The sequence below is a fragment of the Caenorhabditis elegans genome, chromosome IV, assembly GCF_000002985.6.
Source record: "Caenorhabditis elegans chromosome IV".
Taxonomy (NCBI): domain Eukaryota; kingdom Metazoa; phylum Nematoda; class Chromadorea; order Rhabditida; family Rhabditidae; genus Caenorhabditis; species Caenorhabditis elegans.
Genome location: NC_003282.8, coordinates 15,862,006 through 15,872,843, shown reverse-complemented (window position 1 = coordinate 15,872,843; position 10,838 = coordinate 15,862,006). Strand labels below are relative to the sequence as shown.

The window sequence follows — 10,838 nt, the reverse complement described above, 5'->3', positions numbered from 1 at the left end:
AAAAGGTGTAGTAGACGATTAGAAAAACGTGACTTTTTCCGCCGAAATTTTTTGCATTTTCATCTTGGATTTCTGTATTATTCAGTGATTTTAGTACTACTACGTGAACTTTTTGAAACTTTATCTATGTAGTCTGATTGGAACTATACAAAACTTGATAAAATATTGCAATTTTTTGAAAAAATGTTCAAGAAATTTTTACAGTTTCATGTTGCTCATTTATTCGGTCAAGTATGTTGCTCATTTATTGGGTGAAGTTTGGTCTTTGTTTGTGAAATTTAATTGATGAGAATGTTTTAGTTTATGAGTTTTCACAAACGAAAACTTTCCTAAAATTCACTGTTTCACATAGGCCAGAAAAACAACGACTTATAAAAGTTTTCAATTAGTCCAGCGTCCCACGAAAAAAAAAGATTTTAATTATTTGTGCCAGAATGATATAATCCCGAATTTTTTACATTAAATGATTATTTAACCATTGTAAGATACACAGAAGAATAATTGACCCGTCGCGATCTTAGACGTCTGTCCGCTGCTTTTCTCAATTTCTGCGATATAAAGTGGAGATTTAGTGAATCAATAATTTGTGAAACGGTAATTTTATTTCAAAAAAACCACAAAATCAGGTTGGCGACACCTCCGACCGGTTCGCTCGAAAAACTGACAAAATTACAGTTTTGAAATCGAATCTTGTTTTGATATAAGAAATTGAAATGATAATTGGGAATATGGTTGTTAGTGAAATAGTTACGTGGTCAAACAGTTTGTTAATTCCAGAATTCGTGTACATTCTACTGATGAGCATTGATATAACAAAAAATAGAACGTAGATCTGGAAATTATTTCGAGTTTTAAAATTTTGAAATGGTAACCGTGCGCCCGACATCTGGCGGGTACTAGCCGCCAACCCGCCAAACGTCGGCCGCAACACACCCACCAGCTGCACAAAAAACACCGGAATAAATTGATTAAGTAAAGCACTCCGGGCAGCTATATTTTCCATGTTTTTCATGATTTTGAACAGGTGATAATAGAAAGCGCCAGTGATAAAAGTGAAAAATAAAAATACGAGATTATAGACAAAAAATTGATTTTCGTATTCTTCATTTCTGCAATAATGGCGATTATTGTGAACTGCGTCACAACGAGCTGGAAAAATTTTTTTTCTCATAATTTCAAAGAAAACTTACTAGAAACCCAGCAATAGTGAATCATCACAGTGTGCAGAAGAATCATTGCCCGTTTCAGGGAATTTCTGAATTTTGAGATATCGATTTCAAATGTTGTTCAAAGCTATGTTCAATAAACAAATTTTTTATATCAATGTTTTGAAACGTCTACAAAAGTCCTAATTGTATCAGCATGAAAAAAGAGATATTTAGAAAATGGTTGAAACAGGTTTTCAATAAAATTAATACACTCAATTACACTATTAATACACAACTGCGTGGCGTGTACAAATCCCAAAAATTAGATCCCACCTGTTTTTCTTGAAAATCACGGCGGCCGACATCTCACGAGTTCCGCGCGCATTGTGTTAACTCGCTATGGCGAGCTGACCCACCCGCAGCGAGGTAAGCATAGTGGGAGCGCCGAACTCATGAGATGTCGGCGGTTGATATTGGTTGGGGATCCCGGTTTTGGCCTTTTCCCCGTGATTCCAAAAAAATATGGATCTTCGTAGCACCCGACATCTTACGAGTTCGAGAAACTACATGCCGAACCCGCTCACAGCTCACCCCGCCAGAATCCACTTGAACGTCGGAATATATATAATCAGAAACCTTTGTAGAAACGCGAGAAGTGATAACAAAACGATACAACTGAGAAGAAAACTTCCCAAACTACTTTCCACCAACATCATAATTAGAAAAATGAAACCAGATGCTTCATTTTTTTCGTTTCCCAAAATGCTCGTGAATAGGCAGATATCATCGAAAATAACGCATAGAAAAGACAAATTGTATAATTCTCTAAAAATCGGAGCGTGAACATTTTCAGAACCGCCCGGGTTTTCCGGTTTTCTGGGTCTTTTGTAAATGAAAAGTAGTATGAAGAAAATATTATTCGAGACGTGAATGATAAGTAAAATTAATTCCAAAGCGTTAAGGAAAAATGTATTTAAAGTGTCCAAACGACCTGCGGAAACTTCTCTGTTTCCATTCCACACTAAGCCATCCATTAGCATTAAAATTTGGTGATTTACCAAAAAAGTGACTAAAACTACGAAACAGAAGGCAAATATCACCTGCAAAGAGAGTATCTAACTTTTTTTGTTCAAAACTTTTTTGTTTAATACAATCTGAATCCAAAAAAAAAAGAAAGTAGTATCTAATGAACGAATTTAATTGTTTTAAAAAGTTATAAAATGTTTTTATTTTTTGTTTGAATTAGGGGAAAAAGTCTACGGCAACCATGTTCTCGTTTAAAAATTATTCCAAATTTTTAAACTTTTCACTGGCAGTTTCAAATTCTCCATACACTTCAGTTCGAATTTTTAGAACCAATTTGGCCTAGAAATTTAAGATGCTTTTTTCCGAAAAATTGTTTTCGGTTTAGAAATATATTACAATGCCTGAAATAGTATTTCTACTCAAAAAAAGTTATCAAAAACATTTTTTATTAGACAGGTTTCATATAATCCATTTAACTTTATATTACGTTTACATTGAAATTTTATTTTAGTTTCCTAAATTTTCTTACCCAATACAAAAAAATGGAAAAAAATAAAATTCAAGTGCAAATGGTTCTAAATCTAGGTGTCTAATTTCTTTGCAAATTAATTTGAAGAAAATACATTTTCACATTATCACCTAAGAGAAACAGTTTGGAGCACAAAAACAAAAATTGATGACAAAAAATAATGGAATAAAGTTTTAACTTTTTTTTCAACAAGTAAATTACTCGGCAAATTTCTTAAAATGAAACTTTTTTCTGTGTATCGTTACAACCAAGTTGGGAAGTTTAATTTTTTTTACAGGTCAACCAAAAAGATTCATTTTTACTGGCGGTTACCCTATCTTCTTTTAACCTTTAAAAACGTTTTTTTGTTAAATGTTTTGAGTATGGCAGCAAAATCGAATCCGGAAAAGAGTTATGTGACAATATTAACAAACAATAATATGATCAATTTAAAACAGGATTTTATATTTTCAACTATTCCTCATTTTTATCTATAAATCAAATGACAGTAATGTTCCCAAGTTACCTATTGACACAATTGTGTAACGTTTTTCACTAATTTGAAGTTGAATTTGAAAATAATAACAAACAATTTTCAAAATTCAAAAAAAAGTATACTTTCTGGGCAAAATAAGTACGTATTATTATAATGACTTGCCAAGAGCTTATATGAACAAAATGAAACAGCACAAATTGTTGATAGTGTTTGTTTTTTCCAAATTTCGAAAATCTGGGCATTGATTTAAAAATAGTTCAGTAGTTTATTTCTTTTGCTGTCATGAGCAGCATGAAGCATTACAAGTGTTTTATTTATATCCAGAAATATCTTTTGTAAAATCTGTGTTTCGTTTCAAATAGCTAATCGAAATTATCGGGATATGTCGGTCACTGAAACCCCCAATTTTGTTTGACAAAAAAACGTTTCATTTGTTTTTTTCTGAATAGTAATGGGGTTATTCAAGTTATGTTGCAAAATGTATTAAAAACATTTATGACTTCACAACTGTATTAAAATACATGTTTTTAAAATATTTTTTCACTTTTCTACACTTTTTTTCAATTTCCGACTCTACTTGAATAGCCCCATAAATTAGAAATAATTTGTGTTACGAGAAATGGGTAGCATTGAAATTTAGTTGTTTTTGCCTATTAATTCTATTAACAAGGTGCAACTGTATATATTACTTGATAAAAGTAAAAGGTATTTATAACAGTTAAATAAAACATGAAACTATCACGTCCGGATAAACTTTAGCACAGAACATGTTGAGAACAATATTTACAAATTGTTTCAGGTTGTCTAGAAAAGAAAATTTGAAAATCAGCGGGAATCATGTTTCTTTTAGAATTTTTTCCGAATTTTTTATATATAACACAGGAATTGTTCCAAAAATGCCGATAAAAATATAAAACCACAATGAAACATTATTGCAATTTTCCGCTACTCACACTTCTGTATAATTTCCAAGTTATAATTATGCATTAGAATGTTCGCCCAAAACATGCGATGGAAGTTCATATAAAATGTGAGAAGTTGTGATTATTGTTGTATTTGTGAATTTGAGAAATCTGATTTTTTTTTTAATAGGAACATGAAACATACTCACTTAAATTTGAATTTTAACTATTTATGTTTTAGAATTTGACAACGGCCGACGCAGCGGCCGACGCAGTGCGGGACCGCGCGGTACTACCTTAGTGCTCCGGTGTAACAATGTTACCACTTCATTTTCACGAATTTTAGAAACTTTTTGAAACCGTAACTTTTTTTTTAACACTTCGAATTTTGAACTTTTTTAAACTAACCCTCCTGAGTGTTCACTCAAAATGCTGGACTTTTGGAGCTGTCAATATTTTCGATTGGAAGTTGATCTTTCCTCTTTTCTGTCAAATTTGTTAGAGAATAACAATACAACCCACGTATAAAAACTGTCAATTAATAAGTTATATTACAACTATGTTTTATTGAAAATATGAAACATTGAAAAAATTCAACTGCGATATAATATTTTCAAAAAACTTTTGGCAAAATGCAATTTCATTTTCAATCATTTTCTGCTGTTTCACTTCCTTCATTAAATGAATTTCAAAAGTTTTTGGGTATTATTTAATCGATATCCATTTTCATAATTAAAAAGTTTTCAATTTTTTAGGTCAAAAGGCTTACGTTTCTAACAACATCAAATTGTTAATCTGCATATGAAGAGAAAATTAGCTAGTAAAAACTGTAGATTTTACTAGTTCCTATTATCTTTACTATAATGTTTCGCATAAAGTTAATCTGGCATTACTAATTATCTCCCACAAAAAAACCGACGCAGGACCCTCCCACCCTCGAGTGAATAAAAAATTTGGAAATGTAAAAAAAATTTTACTGTTTTGCTAAAATGTTAAATTTTGTGAAAAAAATTTAAGTGTAATAAATTCTTCCTAAATATTCCTGTTTAAAAAAAAATTAAAAAAGAACAGAAAACAAACAAACAGGCAACTACTTTCTACGTACAGCAACACTTGAATAAAACATACAGTACCGTTTTTTTTGGGTTGTTTTCTCGCATAATGGCAACCCCAACCAATATCATCCGCCGACATCTCACTGGTTCCGCGCCCCACTATGTTCACCCTTGTTAGCCCGCCAGGCTCACAGCGAGGTGATCATAGTGGGGCGCCGATCCCGTGAATTGTCGGCGGTTGACATTGGTCCCGGCCACATTCCAGCACAACCCGAAAACGAGATTAAAGAAAATGATATAATTGACTTTATTCATGGAAAATCTGAAACAGAAAATAATTTTGAACGCAATATGTCTTAAAAACTCATTTGTGAGGTTTTCGGGTGAATCTGTTCATTTCGCTCTTTTTTTTTCTCGAATTTTTGGAATTTCTAAAAGTGATTGCTGAGATTTTCTGGATTCTTGCGCGTGACCGTTGAATTAATATTACTTATAAAGAAAAAACAAATATGACGTCTCTTATCTAAAAAAAGGGGACTATTTCAGTGTATGATGTTTCACACTGGTAACAAATTCAAAAGAACTGTAGACAACGGAATTCGTCGTTGAAGTTGTTCAATGAAAATTTCTAAAAATGTGATTTTTATTGTCAAAAGTTGAAACTGTTTTACTCTGCTTATATAACAAAGCACATCAACACATGATCAATACCTTAAAACTAATGAACTGTTTTCTCACGAAGGATATGGCATTAATGAAGCAGTTAAAATTCGTGAAAATTTTTCTTAGAAAATCGGGAACGAGTTTTTATTTGTGGAGCTCACATTTAACAAAACAGTAAGCATGCTGTTCGGTTGGTTTTTTTTAAACAAAATCCTTCAGTAACCAATGAAAATACATTTTCAATTTGTTGACGGATTCTTAGCGGAAATCGTGAGATGTCGGCGGTTGATATTGATCAGGGTCCCAAGTCCAAAAAAAAGAGAGAAGGAGCCTGCATAATTGAGAACGGTGCCTATTTTGAGATACTGTATGTGACACTTTTTTTTCAAATCTGATAACGTCTTTAATTGAAGTTGACAATTAAAACTTGACAATTAAAACCATTTTAAACAGACAAACTAAAACAGTGGAATTAGTGGAACAGTGGAGAAACGGTGGAATAGAAAAACTGAAACAGAAAAAATAATGCAACAAAAAAGGAATTTCAGCAGGTTTTGTGAATACTTTTTAAAGTTGTTGAGAAACAGAAAAATTACTTTTTCCAGTAATTTTCACTATATGTAGAACCATACATTTTTTTTTCAGAAATGAATCCAACTTTTCGCTGTTCATGCTTGTGTTTAAAATGAAGACCTGATGTTTTGTTAGTATTCAAACCAACGCCAAATTTTTGTTAGTTTTGAAAGCTTAATTTTTTACGATTTCACTAATATTTTTTAATAAAGAAACTGACAATAAATTGGTATTAAAAATTTGTTTTTGAACAGAACTCTTCCTGGAATAAAACAAAGTTTCGAGAATTCGTTAAAAAAAATCTTCTCAACAATTTCTGCTGTTTCACTTTGTTCATATAAATTCTCGGTGAGCGATCGTGATAATAGTGAGTTGTTAAAACAGTAAAAATAATTAGAAAATTTTAATCTCTGGTTTTCTTGAACGGATCATGAGATGAATAAAAACAAAATGTTCTCATGAATAAAGCCCCCGAAACTGTGAAAAATTATGTTTTATTCAGTTTTAAATGAAACATAAGCAGGAGAATTTCAACATAAGCAGGAGAATTTTAAAATTGTTATTTTTGTTTTTTTGTGCCTGTATATACCTGTTGAAATTGGAATTCAAGACAAAAACCCCTATAGCGCGACCAAAAACGAATTTCTTGACCCAGAAACGTACCCATAATACTAAAAAAACATTAGCAATCCATTTCCATAGAAATTCTCCCAAAATTCCAAAATTTTTATTTTTGTTTTTTTGTGCCTGTATATATGGCGGTACAAAATTTCGAAAGAATTACACTGATATTAGCTAAAATCTCGAATTTTGCCTATTTTTTGGTGTCACATCGTTCCGAAGTTGATTTTTTCGGATTTATCATCCTTTATTGCATATATTGATAGTTTATCTCAGTCAATTTCGTTGATTAAGGTACATTTAAGGCCGATAGGCAACCAAAAATCATCAAATAAAGGTAAACTCCATTTGTTAATGTTTGCAATGGCATTCTCTCTAAAAAAAACAATTAAAAAATTACAAAAAGTTAGTTTTACTGTTTCAAGTAGTTGATTTATTTTAGGAAAATCTGAAAAAAATAGTCTTATACAATTATGAAAACATTAATCTGTTGCTCAAAATTTGAAAATTCAAAATTGCGCTCCTATTAGTCCTGTTTGTTCGGAATTGCCCTTAAAAAAATTTAAATTTTTCTGCAAGTAAATACGGTTTCAACTAGGACTAAAAACTCTTGACATTTTTGAATAAAGTTTTATTGTAATATTTGTAGAAAAAAGTAAAAGCTGTTATCAATCACAGGAGAAAACGGGAAAACTCAAAATCCAACATTTTTCAGCAAGTGGGCAAAATGGGTTGTCAGTTTCCAGTGGCAACGTTTCTACTTTTTAAAAAAGCCCGAATTTTTTTGATCGTAGATTGAAAAAAGTTTCAAATTTTTATTTCCATAAACCAATTTTTTTCAGAAAAAAATGCACTGAAAAGGACTTCAACGTTGTTGAATTCTCGTCTTATCTTGGGTACAACTTGAAACCGTTTAATTTAAAACCAAACCAACTGTTTTCAACAATTAACAAATTAACAGAAAAACATTACTGTTTCATGTTTGTAAAATAAAGGTAAACTCTATTTGTTAATGTTAACAACTGCATATTGATGATTTGTTTTCACAGTATTTTTAATTTTATACAAAAACTTACTGCCAATGCAACGGATTCCTGTTAAGAAAATGATTTTTGAAAAAGTGCTGTGCTTAACTTTTTTTTTGAAATTTACCACAAAAATCCCTGTTTCATATTGTTTACAAGTAAATTTTTAAAAGATTTTTTGACAGTAGACTCCAAAGTGTCAAAGCACATTCATGTTCCATTTTACACTTCCTTTGATGCTAGAAAGTCTTTAATAGCTTGTCAAAATATATCAAAACATGAACACTTTCACAATTTGTTTCCAATGTTTACCACTATCTCGAAACCGCTGAATTTTGCAGTTATTTTCCAATTAACAAGAATTTACACAAAACAAGTTACGGTTGCAAACTACAATGAGGTTCATATTCAGAATTTATTGGAATGATTATTGTTAGATCGTTCAAGCTGACTCACTTGACACATTTTCAGAACTTTGAAACTTCACTCTTAATTCTTGTTTTAAAAATGTTTCACATGTTTCACTGTGTACATAAATTTCTCAGTTGAAAACTAACAGTATTAATAACGAAATTCTGCTGTTTTTGCGAGTTTTTATTTTTGTGACATTTTCAACGTTTTTAATATTAGATTGCCCGGTACATGTACACAACAGTTATCAGCCCTTAAAAAATGTTCAAATCAACACTTTTTTATTACAACTTCGCATAGTTTTTTAAAATGGGAAAATATTAAATTTTTCATTCAAATGTAGCTTTTGAACTTTATTTTTAATTGAAACCAATCAAAAAAATGTTTGCAGTTTTTGAACGTTTTTATTTTTTGTGGCATTTTTAACGTTTTTACTTATTTACCAACTTTGCTAATAAGTAAGTAAATTGATGTCTTTCAATTTTTACAATATTATTTTTATGTCTTTTAGTTTAAAAAAATCGAAAAGATTCAGAGCTACTTCTGTAGATGAGTAAATTAATTTCAAAAATCCGCGATATGATTAAAGTTTAAATTTTTTCCAAATGGAAGCAGTGTATAAACTTTAAAATTTTAATTTCAAAAATAATTACTGTTTCATGTTAATGACATCAGCACTCGAATTGATTTTTTTGGAATGCAATTGTTTTGCTTGTTACTGCAGATACTGCCGTTTTTAGGTTCAGGTTATTAGATGTATGCTGTGAGGGTTAGTTTTCAGGTTTTCGTTGTTTTTCTTTATTTTTTCGGCTTAGTTTTTAAGCCCAAATGTTAAGACTAGTTTTTCTTACCTTACAATTAGTCGTCAGCCAGAAATCTACTGACTTAGTTTTCAGAGTTGTAATTTCAATAACTAGATATGACTTTAAGAAATTACGATAAATATGAACTAGAAATTTACGATAAAATACTAGAAATGTTCAATAAATAACAGAAAATGATCAGTCCATCGGAAAAAAAATCTACGTGTACGTATTTTTTTGGAAAAGTTTCAGGGCAATTCAATTTAAAATTGTTTAATCAAATTATATGAAGTTTTGGTACGACATGTAGCTCTCTTAAGTAATTTGAGCTTTTGAATTTTCAACTTTGTGAAAATTCAATTTTTATACAGTTTCACAATTCTCATATAAAGCTGATAATGCACATTTTTGCATTTACAAGAGAACAATTAGATTTCACAATTTTCCCTGTTTCAGGTTGTTTTCAATAGTCCCTGAGCGTAATTGGATTCATTGTTCCGACAGTTCTTTTTGATTGTGAGAAATTCAGTTTTCAAGTGACAACTTGTATTCTTTCGGGCCTTTTCAGAGAATTCTTTTATCTGTCGTTCTTCTTCTACCACTCTATTTTTTAACAGCAGTGTACGAGAACTCGTACCTTTCTCTTCATACCATTCCTTCCTTGTAGGGCTGTACAACCGGACGTCCGGTCGTCCGAACCGGACGCACATGCGTCCGGTTGGGGGTAGCTATCCACGACGGCCGACAATTTCCGAGCTTCGCCACTCACTATAAAATTGCTGATTAAGTATAGTGAGTGGCGAAACTCGGAAATTGTCGGCCGCCGTGGAAACCTACCCCAAAACCGGACGCAGTGCGTCCGGTGGTGTCAAAATCGGACGACCGGACGCCGATTTGTACAGCCCTACTTCCTTGTGACTCATAGCACTTTTAATATCACAATGATTGCCTTGCAATCTAAGTGCATTCTTCCCCCTTGGTTCCCGTTGTAACATTCTTCATGTTTCTCCGCCCCACTTATTCTGTATTTATACCAGCTCATATGAGCTATTCTTATCTTCAATAAACCGGTCACTGCCTGACCACAAAACCGACAAGCAGTACGCTGTGAAAATACGCACTACCTCATTGTGGGCGGAGTTTTCTCCTGGGAAGTGTATTAGATACACACCTCGACAGTTTTCTAGTCATTCTGCCTTTTATTCTGGGCGACTGGTGGTTGCCCTCCCTTGATTTTTCCTTCTATATTTTTGGATTCAAATTGTTTTTCCTAACAACGGTAAGTGTTTTGAATAAATATTTGATCACGATTCTTTGAAACTGAATTAAGAAATAAGTTTTATAATATGTTCAAAGTTAAAGTCAGCAATTTCACTAAAATAATCACTGTTTCAAATAACCCTTGTAATGTACAAGTACCTGCATCGAGGATATGCAAAAGTATCGATAATTTCTGGTCGTATTTGATTTTTTTACGGATTTGGCATCCAGGGCGGGTTGAGTGCCTAAAAAACTAGCATAAGAAGAGGTACATAAAATCTGGACAGAGTGTGGCAGCGCGACCTTGTCAGATGATTCTCCGATAACTTTTTCCCCTCTCATTCATT

General features: G+C 31.9%; 1 protein-coding gene and 62 non-coding genes across 63 annotated transcripts; 39 read left to right on the top strand and 24 right to left on the bottom strand.

Moving 5' to 3' along the window:
• Positions 1–100: 100 nt before the first annotated feature.
• 21ur-11736 lies at positions 101–121 on the top strand. The gene has a single exon (NR_064570.1).
• Positions 122–243: 122 nt separating this feature from the next.
• Positions 244–264, top strand: 21ur-8712. The gene has a single exon (NR_064569.1).
• 21ur-8642 lies at positions 245–265 on the top strand. The gene has a single exon (NR_064568.1).
• On the top strand, positions 246–266 carry 21ur-11181. The gene has a single exon (NR_064567.1).
• On the top strand, positions 248–268 carry 21ur-11393. Its single transcript, NR_064566.1, has one exon.
• 21ur-2708 lies at positions 249–269 on the top strand. Its single transcript, NR_064565.1, has one exon.
• A 116-nt stretch (positions 270–385) lies between these two features.
• 21ur-3643 lies at positions 386–406 on the top strand. Its single transcript, NR_064564.1, has one exon.
• Positions 407–622: 216 nt separating this feature from the next.
• Y105C5B.1 (Serpentine Receptor, class Z) lies at positions 623–2,188 on the bottom strand (the record flags this gene model as incomplete). The annotated part of the gene is made up of 4 exons (NM_070489.6): positions 623–832; positions 938–1,149; positions 1,191–1,255; positions 1,740–2,188. 4 exons carry the CDS (start codon positions 2,186–2,188, stop codon positions 623–625), a joined length of 936 nt encoding a protein of 311 aa, NP_502890.4.
• Positions 1,272–1,292, bottom strand: 21ur-11348. The gene has a single exon (NR_064563.1).
• Positions 1,285–1,305, top strand: 21ur-8747. The gene has a single exon (NR_064562.1).
• Positions 1,288–1,308, top strand: 21ur-13443. Its single transcript, NR_064561.1, has one exon.
• On the bottom strand, positions 1,331–1,351 carry 21ur-12459. Its single transcript, NR_064560.1, has one exon.
• Positions 1,332–1,352, bottom strand: 21ur-8534. Its single transcript, NR_064559.1, has one exon.
• A 10-nt stretch (positions 2,189–2,198) lies between the features above and the next one.
• Positions 2,199–2,219, top strand: 21ur-13231. The gene has a single exon (NR_064558.1).
• Positions 2,220–2,507: 288 nt separating this feature from the next.
• 21ur-5833 lies at positions 2,508–2,528 on the top strand. Its single transcript, NR_064557.1, has one exon.
• A 230-nt stretch (positions 2,529–2,758) lies between these two features.
• On the bottom strand, positions 2,759–2,779 carry 21ur-180. The gene has a single exon (NR_064556.1).
• Positions 2,780–3,073: 294 nt separating this feature from the next.
• Positions 3,074–3,094, bottom strand: 21ur-15600. The gene has a single exon (NR_064555.1).
• Positions 3,095–3,302: 208 nt separating this feature from the next.
• On the bottom strand, positions 3,303–3,323 carry 21ur-1273. The gene has a single exon (NR_064554.1).
• A 463-nt stretch (positions 3,324–3,786) lies between these two features.
• Positions 3,787–3,807, bottom strand: 21ur-11094. The gene has a single exon (NR_064553.1).
• Positions 3,792–3,812, bottom strand: 21ur-3233. The gene has a single exon (NR_064552.1).
• On the bottom strand, positions 3,793–3,813 carry 21ur-14048. The gene has a single exon (NR_064551.1).
• Positions 3,814–3,842: 29 nt separating this feature from the next.
• 21ur-10761 lies at positions 3,843–3,863 on the bottom strand. The gene has a single exon (NR_064550.1).
• Positions 3,864–4,013: 150 nt separating this feature from the next.
• Positions 4,014–4,034, top strand: 21ur-7567. Its single transcript, NR_064549.1, has one exon.
• Positions 4,035–4,042: 8 nt separating this feature from the next.
• Positions 4,043–4,063, bottom strand: 21ur-5869. The gene has a single exon (NR_064548.1).
• A 309-nt stretch (positions 4,064–4,372) lies between these two features.
• 21ur-5332 lies at positions 4,373–4,393 on the bottom strand. Its single transcript, NR_064547.1, has one exon.
• Positions 4,376–4,396, bottom strand: 21ur-1756. Its single transcript, NR_064546.1, has one exon.
• Positions 4,397–4,597: 201 nt separating this feature from the next.
• 21ur-7450 lies at positions 4,598–4,618 on the bottom strand. The gene has a single exon (NR_064545.1).
• Positions 4,619–4,783: 165 nt separating this feature from the next.
• 21ur-15206 lies at positions 4,784–4,804 on the top strand. The gene has a single exon (NR_064544.1).
• On the top strand, positions 4,787–4,807 carry 21ur-11179. Its single transcript, NR_064543.1, has one exon.
• Positions 4,808–4,841: 34 nt separating this feature from the next.
• Positions 4,842–4,862, bottom strand: 21ur-14667. The gene has a single exon (NR_064542.1).
• A 240-nt stretch (positions 4,863–5,102) lies between these two features.
• Positions 5,103–5,123, top strand: 21ur-498. Its single transcript, NR_064541.1, has one exon.
• Positions 5,124–5,397: 274 nt separating this feature from the next.
• 21ur-2075 lies at positions 5,398–5,418 on the bottom strand. Its single transcript, NR_064540.1, has one exon.
• Positions 5,419–5,732: 314 nt separating this feature from the next.
• 21ur-14917 lies at positions 5,733–5,753 on the bottom strand. Its single transcript, NR_064539.1, has one exon.
• 21ur-6787 lies at positions 5,734–5,754 on the top strand. The gene has a single exon (NR_064538.1).
• On the top strand, positions 5,735–5,755 carry 21ur-2355. The gene has a single exon (NR_064537.1).
• Positions 5,756–5,831: 76 nt separating this feature from the next.
• 21ur-9768 lies at positions 5,832–5,852 on the bottom strand. The gene has a single exon (NR_064536.1).
• On the bottom strand, positions 5,833–5,853 carry 21ur-807. The gene has a single exon (NR_064535.1).
• On the top strand, positions 5,844–5,864 carry 21ur-4484. Its single transcript, NR_064534.1, has one exon.
• Positions 5,865–6,197: 333 nt separating this feature from the next.
• On the bottom strand, positions 6,198–6,218 carry 21ur-1977. The gene has a single exon (NR_064533.1).
• Positions 6,219–6,249: 31 nt separating this feature from the next.
• On the bottom strand, positions 6,250–6,270 carry 21ur-7794. The gene has a single exon (NR_064532.1).
• A 48-nt stretch (positions 6,271–6,318) lies between these two features.
• On the bottom strand, positions 6,319–6,339 carry 21ur-13360. Its single transcript, NR_064531.1, has one exon.
• Positions 6,340–6,733: 394 nt separating this feature from the next.
• 21ur-13622 lies at positions 6,734–6,754 on the top strand. The gene has a single exon (NR_064530.1).
• 21ur-5443 lies at positions 6,737–6,757 on the top strand. Its single transcript, NR_064529.1, has one exon.
• Positions 6,740–6,760, top strand: 21ur-13252. The gene has a single exon (NR_064528.1).
• Positions 6,761–7,453: 693 nt separating this feature from the next.
• 21ur-6026 lies at positions 7,454–7,474 on the top strand. Its single transcript, NR_064527.1, has one exon.
• A 148-nt stretch (positions 7,475–7,622) lies between these two features.
• Positions 7,623–7,643, top strand: 21ur-14067. The gene has a single exon (NR_064526.1).
• Positions 7,628–7,648, top strand: 21ur-10335. Its single transcript, NR_064525.1, has one exon.
• Positions 7,649–8,008: 360 nt separating this feature from the next.
• 21ur-737 lies at positions 8,009–8,029 on the top strand. The gene has a single exon (NR_064524.1).
• Positions 8,012–8,032, top strand: 21ur-15651. The gene has a single exon (NR_064523.1).
• A 170-nt stretch (positions 8,033–8,202) lies between these two features.
• Positions 8,203–8,223, top strand: 21ur-5125. Its single transcript, NR_064522.1, has one exon.
• Positions 8,224–8,278: 55 nt separating this feature from the next.
• On the bottom strand, positions 8,279–8,299 carry 21ur-2205. Its single transcript, NR_064521.1, has one exon.
• A 280-nt stretch (positions 8,300–8,579) lies between these two features.
• On the top strand, positions 8,580–8,600 carry 21ur-533. The gene has a single exon (NR_064520.1).
• Positions 8,583–8,603, top strand: 21ur-12528. Its single transcript, NR_064519.1, has one exon.
• A 38-nt stretch (positions 8,604–8,641) lies between these two features.
• On the top strand, positions 8,642–8,662 carry 21ur-648. Its single transcript, NR_064518.1, has one exon.
• On the top strand, positions 8,644–8,664 carry 21ur-13063. Its single transcript, NR_064517.1, has one exon.
• Positions 8,645–8,665, top strand: 21ur-12462. The gene has a single exon (NR_064516.1).
• Positions 8,666–8,761: 96 nt separating this feature from the next.
• 21ur-7814 lies at positions 8,762–8,782 on the top strand. The gene has a single exon (NR_064515.1).
• Positions 8,783–8,863: 81 nt separating this feature from the next.
• On the top strand, positions 8,864–8,884 carry 21ur-13026. The gene has a single exon (NR_064514.1).
• Positions 8,868–8,888, top strand: 21ur-10629. Its single transcript, NR_064513.1, has one exon.
• A 238-nt stretch (positions 8,889–9,126) lies between these two features.
• Positions 9,127–9,147, top strand: 21ur-4850. Its single transcript, NR_064512.1, has one exon.
• Positions 9,148–9,645: 498 nt separating this feature from the next.
• 21ur-7499 lies at positions 9,646–9,666 on the top strand. Its single transcript, NR_064511.1, has one exon.
• Positions 9,667–9,724: 58 nt separating this feature from the next.
• On the top strand, positions 9,725–9,745 carry 21ur-6176. The gene has a single exon (NR_064510.1).
• Positions 9,746–10,662: 917 nt separating this feature from the next.
• Positions 10,663–10,683, top strand: 21ur-7717. The gene has a single exon (NR_064509.1).
• The last annotated feature ends 155 nt before the right edge of the window (positions 10,684–10,838 follow it).